Source organism: Conger conger, chromosome 3 (assembly GCF_963514075.1).
Source record: "Conger conger chromosome 3, fConCon1.1, whole genome shotgun sequence".
Taxonomy (NCBI): Eukaryota; Metazoa; Chordata; class Actinopteri; order Anguilliformes; family Congridae; genus Conger; species Conger conger.
The window spans coordinates 2715466-2721553 of record NC_083762.1 but is presented as its reverse complement, the minus strand read 5'-3'; the positions used below and the strand labels follow the sequence as shown (position 1 = coordinate 2721553).

The 6088-nt window shown below is 54.9% G+C and overlaps 1 protein-coding gene across 2 annotated transcripts in view; it reads left to right on the top strand.

Annotated features, from left to right (window-relative positions):
- The window catches only part of gria1a (glutamate receptor, ionotropic, AMPA 1a), an 81806-nt gene that overhangs the window by 56670 nt on the left and 19048 nt on the right, over positions 1-6088 (top strand). For both annotated transcript variants that reach the window (XM_061233669.1, XM_061233670.1), the window contains exon 11: positions 1-224. This exon is cut by the window's left edge and continues 198 nt beyond it. In XM_061233669.1, coding sequence (XP_061089653.1) covers positions 1-224 — 224 coding nt within the window. The remainder of the gene's footprint in view (positions 225-6088) is intronic.

Below are 6088 nucleotides of genomic sequence, written 5' to 3'. Positions count from 1 at the left end.
AGCGTGGTGCTGTTCCTGGTCAGCCGCTTCAGCCCGTACGAGTGGCACGCCGACGACATGGAGGACCAGGAGCAGCAGGGCCAGCCCGGCTCAGCCCCGCCCGGGCAGGCCCAGCCCGGCCCGGCCCAGCAGAGCACCGAGCAGACCAACGAGTTCGGCATCTTCAACAGCCTCTGGTTCTCCCTGGGAGCCTTCATGCAGCAGGGCTGCGACATCTCGCCCAGGTAACACACTCTCACCTGGGTAGAACACCTGCACCTTACCGTACCCTCACCTGCACAGGTAAACTCACCTGCACCTGACCCTACTCTCACCTGCTCAGGTAAACTCACCTGCACCTTACCATACTCTCACCTGCACAGGTAAAGTGATCGTACATTTACCTGTACAGAACACTTCTTCAGCATCATCATAATCATTGCCGTCAGAACTAAAACATCATCCTCATCCTCACGTCTGTGGAACACAGAGGGTTCAGCCAGTACCCTCATCCTTTATTCATCTGGCATTCAGAGGGCTTAGAGGTACAGTATCCTGTCTGACATTTTTGGTAAAAAAATAACAAATAATTCTCGCACTCTGCTTCAGAAATAAGTGCATCGGCCTCCAGAACGCAATGAGTGACAGCTGCAGCATGCAGAAGGTCTGCTCTCAAAGCCGTTTGAGCGAGAGCGTTAATGAGAAGTGTTTTCTTCTGTTCATGTGCGAAAGACATTTGGGCTCCTGTGTTCTAAACACCTACAGCGGGGATCATCAAATCACAGTCCTCGAGGGCTGAGAACTGCTGCTTTTCCACCCCCCCTTTACCTGGGAGTCAGGTGTGTCCACCCTCCCTTTACCTGGGAGTCAGGTGTGTCCACCCTCCCTTTACCTGGGAGTCAGGTGTGTCCACCCTCCCTTTACCTGGGAGTCAGGTGTGTCCACCCTCCCTTTACCTGGGAGTCAGGTGTGACCACCCCCCCTTTACCTGGGAGTCAGGTGTGTCCACCCTCCCTTTACCTGGGAGTCAGGTGTGACCACCCTCCCTTTACCTGGGAGTCAGGTGTGAAGACAGTATGGCCAATCAGGAGCACTAATTGTTCAGTTACAGTAATTACCAGGGAGACCAGAAAACCAGGGTTGTGTTCAGATTTAAGGGTCTGATTGGATGATCCCTGACCTATCGACAGAACTACGACTGACCCTTTGACCCAATGGTGTGGGGTTTGAACATTCTGATCATCTGACCAGATCGTATGCAGACTGAACCTTGCATTTATAAGCTCACAGTGTTTAAATGAATATAGCGCTGTGGTCTAGACCCAATTTGAAAATTAAGCCTGAAGAACTGGCAAAAAAAAAAACCCACATGTACCCATGTACCCCTGATTACCACCATCATCTTCGTCATCATCTTCATCATTACTCCCCTTCCCGTGCAGTGCCCTTCCTGTCAGTTATGGTTATGGTTGGATGGCGCGCCGGGCGTTTCGCTGAAAGGAAGCTGCTCTTTCCTCTGTTCTCTGATTCTGTGCATTCCACGCTTTGGATTAACGGCTGTAATCCCACAGCCAGTCCTGGTGCTGTTCCACTGAGTCTGCAGGGATGGGTTTACAGTGGGGAGCAGGCCTCTGTGAACTGCACAGCGGAGCGGGTGTTGAGCCCCGGGGGGAGGGGGGGGTGGGGGGCTGTTCCTCATTCTCCTCCCATAGTCCTGTGAAGAGCAGCACAAGCACATCACACAGGGTGCTGGCGGTGATGAATTTGAACCCAGGCCTGGTGTTGAATGCGTGCCGTTGGCCGCTGCGGTGCTGCTGAGGGTTGGCGTGCGAGCAGGGCTCTGCCGCTCTCTTCTCCGTCCGCTCTAGCAGCTCCCACCACAGCCCCCCTCTCCCCGACAGCGCCGTGCCCTGCTCTCCTGCGCTGCTCCTAAATGTCAGCCAGCGCTAATTGAGGTGTTAATTGGTGACCTTCGCGCTGCGGAGTCCTGCGCCGTGTAGCTCCTCGGTGCTCGTGCTGAGTGACTGGAGAGCGCTCGCTTCCGTACGCTCCTGCCCCTGTGGCCCCCCGGTCCTGCTGGCCAATCAGGCGTGCACTCGAGCGTGAGAACTCGCCTCGTTAGAGGAGCGGACTCTCCGCGGCAGAACTCCCTCCCATCATTGCTGCTGTGGCGTTTACCCAGAACCCTCTCCTCCCGCGCCGGACTGGGGGAGCAGCGAATGAGACGCACGCAGTAAGAGCGTAAGCACACAGTACTGTTCATCACAGGAGAACAGGCTTCTTCCTCTGTTCATACTGCCCCAAACACCCCTCACTACTGCCCCACACACCCCTCACTACTGCCCCACACACCCCTCTACTGCCCCACACACCCCTCTACTGCCCCACACGCCCCACATGCCCCTCACTACTGCCCCACACACCCCTACTGCCCCACACGCCCCTCACTACTGCCCCACACGCCCCTCACTACTGCCCCACACGCCCCTCACTACTGCCCCACACACCCCTCACTACTGCCCCACACGCCCCTCACTACTGCCCCACACGCCCCTCTACTGCCCCACACACCCCTCTACTGCCCCACACACCCCTCTACTGCCCCACACACCCCTCACTACTGCCCCACACTACTGCCCCACACACGCCTCACTACTGCCCCTCACTACTGCCCCACACGCCCCTCACTACTGCCCCACACGCCCCTCACTACTGCCCCACACACCCCTCACTACTGCCCCACACACCCCTCTACTGCCCCACACGCCCCTCACTATTACCCCACACACCCCTCACTACTGCCCCACACGCCCCTCACTATTGCCCCACACACCCCTCACTACTGCCCCACACACCCCTCTACTGCCCCACACACCCCTCACTACTGCCCCACACACCCCTCTACTGCCCCACACGCCCCTCTACTGCCCCACACGCCCCTCACTACTGCCCCACACGCCCCTCTACTGCCCCACACACCCCTCACTACTGCCCCACACACCCCACACGCCCCTCACTACTGCCCCACACGCCCCTCACTACTGCCCCACACGCCCCTCACTACTGCCCCTCACTACTGCCCCACACACCCCTCTACTGCCCCACACACTGCTCACTACTGCCCCACACGGCTCTTCTGGGATTCTGATTTGCCCTGGCATCCCAGAAATCTGAAATTATATGTGTCATTCAGACATATCATAAACAAATTGTTAGGTAGACTTATGAAATAATTTTGTGCTGGAACATTATTTGTGAACATTAGTTTTTGTGTGCAATCTGCAGTCTGGGTTAAATAAAGCGCGATCACAGGAACGTTTTTTAATAAAACTTCAATCCTAAATCATGACTTTTGTCTGACAGCACTTTCTGGAAAGGTCAGAATTAGCATGAGTGATCCCCTGGTTCTCTGATGAATCGGTGGCTGTTTTAGTTCTGCGTGCGGTACGACCCGCGGGGGACGCAGGGAGGAGCAGCAGCTCAAAAACACAAAATGGAGGCCTCGCCGCGCTGTTTACTCTCTCCAAACCCGAGTGCACTGCGCTGTCTGCGCAAATGTCACAGCTGTCTGTCAGTCAGCCGCCTCTGTCTGTCTGTCTGTGTCTGTCAGTCAGCCGTCTCTGTCTGTCTGTCTGTCTGTCAGCCGTCTCTGTCTGTCTGTCTGTCTGTCTGTCAGTCAGCCGTCTCTGTCTGTCTGTCTGTCAGTCAGCCGTCTCTGTCTGTCTGTCTGTCTGTCTGTGCTCCACTCTCTCACCCCTGCTTTTATCCAAAGTGACTTACAGTTGATTAGACTAAGCAAGGCACAATCCCCCCCTGGAGCAATGTGGAATTAAGGGCCTTGCTCAAACAGCCACAGTTGCACTGATCTTATTGCAGCTACACTGGGTTTTGAACCACCAACCTTCCAGGCCCCCCCCCCCCCACACACACACACACACAAACACGCACGCACTCACGCACGCACACACGCGCACACTCACAATCACACACACGTACACACACGCACGCACGCACACACACACACACGCACACACACGCACACGCGCACACACGCACGCACGTACACACACGCACACACACACACACACGCACAGACACACGCACACACACACACACACACGCACACGCACACACACGTACACACACGCACGCACGCACACACGCACACACACACACACGCGCACACACGCACGCACACGCACGCACGCACGTACACACACGCACACACACACACGCACACACACACACACACGCACACACACACACACACGCGCACAAGCACACACACACACACAGACGTACACGCACGCACACGCATACACACGCACACGCGCACACACACACGCACACACACACGCACGTACACACACACACACGCACACACGCACGCACACACACACACACACACGCACACACACCACTCTCACCCCAAACCCAGCCCACAATCCCCCTCTCGCGAGCCCCCACTAATTTAGCAGCCCATTGGTGAGAATAATGCTGTTAAATATTTTATCTGTGTGAAATCAGTTTTTGCAGGAGCTCTAGCAGGCTTGCTAGCAGCCACATACAGTGTTATGTCCTGTCATCCGTAATGCATGTGCACGTTAGCTGATGCTATTCTGTGTTTCAGGCTAACTCAAGCGTTCACAAACACATTAGCAGATTGGGGGAAAACAGGGCCAAGTTGCACTTTACACCAGGGATGATAAAAATCACCACTGGGTTTCCACCCTCCCTTTACCTGGGAGTTAGGTGTGTTCACCCTCTCTTTACCTGGGAGTCAGGTGTGTTCACCCTCCCTTTACCTGGGAGTCAGGTGTGTTCACCCTCTCTTTACCTGGGAGTCAGTTGTGTTCACCCTCCCTTTACCTGGGAGTCAGGTGTGTTCACCCTCCCTTTACCTGGGAGTCAGGTGTGTTCACCCTCCCTTTACCTGGGAGTCAGGTGTGTTCCCCCCTCCCTTTACCTGGGAGTCAGGTGTGTTCACCCTCTCTTTACCTGGGAGTCAGTTGTGTTCACCCTCCCTTTACCTGGGAGTCAGGTGTGAAGTCTGGCCAATCAGTGTGTGTGTGTGTGTGTGTGTGTGTGATCGTACATGTGTGTGTATGCTCATGTGTGTGCGTGCATGCACGCATGTGTGTGTGCGTAATGTTTTCATGTGCTTGACACTTGACACATATGTCTGTGAGTTTTAATTCAGAAAGGCCTTTGTGTTATAATACAGCACGCTTGCCTTGTTATCTCACCGTACGCCTGGACTGTCACATTAAATAAAGTTAGCCTGCCCCATTACCCCGGACAGTCTTCTATACTTAGGAGATTAGAGGTGTATTTAAGCAGAAACAGACACTCGGGCGTATAAAGACCGCTCTGCTGCTTCAACGTGTCCTCTTACCAAACCCCCCGTCTCCGCCCTGTCTGGAGTAAACAGCATAATTACTGAGCTGCTTCTTAGTAAAATGTAAATACTGACCTTTCCAGGTTTCCAAGGCTAAAAATGTTGGTGGTTGGAGGTTTTTCTGAGAGTGACGAACACGTGACTCTCCCTCTCAACAAAACGGGCTTTTAGCTCACGCACTGCAACTAGAGCGCTGATTTAAGAGGAAAATGAAGATAGTTAATTCACAGCTTTAGATGTTGCAGTTTCAACGAGGCAAGATGGGTTGTTCTTTGGTAGCAGACCTGAATGGCTGTCTATTGCCCTGCAGAACAAAATCAGGTGAACACCCGCATTGCGGCCATTTCAGACCGTATTATCCCCGTTTCTCATTCCGCGCTGACGTTACTGCACTCAGGACGTAACCGCGGCGATATAAACTGTAACAGAGCAGAGCCGGGCAGCTGGCCCAGCCGGGAGCGCGGCCATTTTACCCAGACTGCACTGCAGCGGTGGGGTGACGCCACGGCGTTTCAACCCCTTCCTGAATCCACCACGGCGTTTCAGCCCCTTCCTGAATCCACCACGGCGTTTCAGCCCCTTCCTGAACCCACCACGGCGTTTCAGCCCCTTCCTGAACCCAGTCCCGCTCGTGAACTCGTCCGCCGCCGGCCCGTTCTGCAGCGCTTGGGTCGGTTCCGCAGGGTTCAGTCGAGCTCCAAAGTGTTTCTC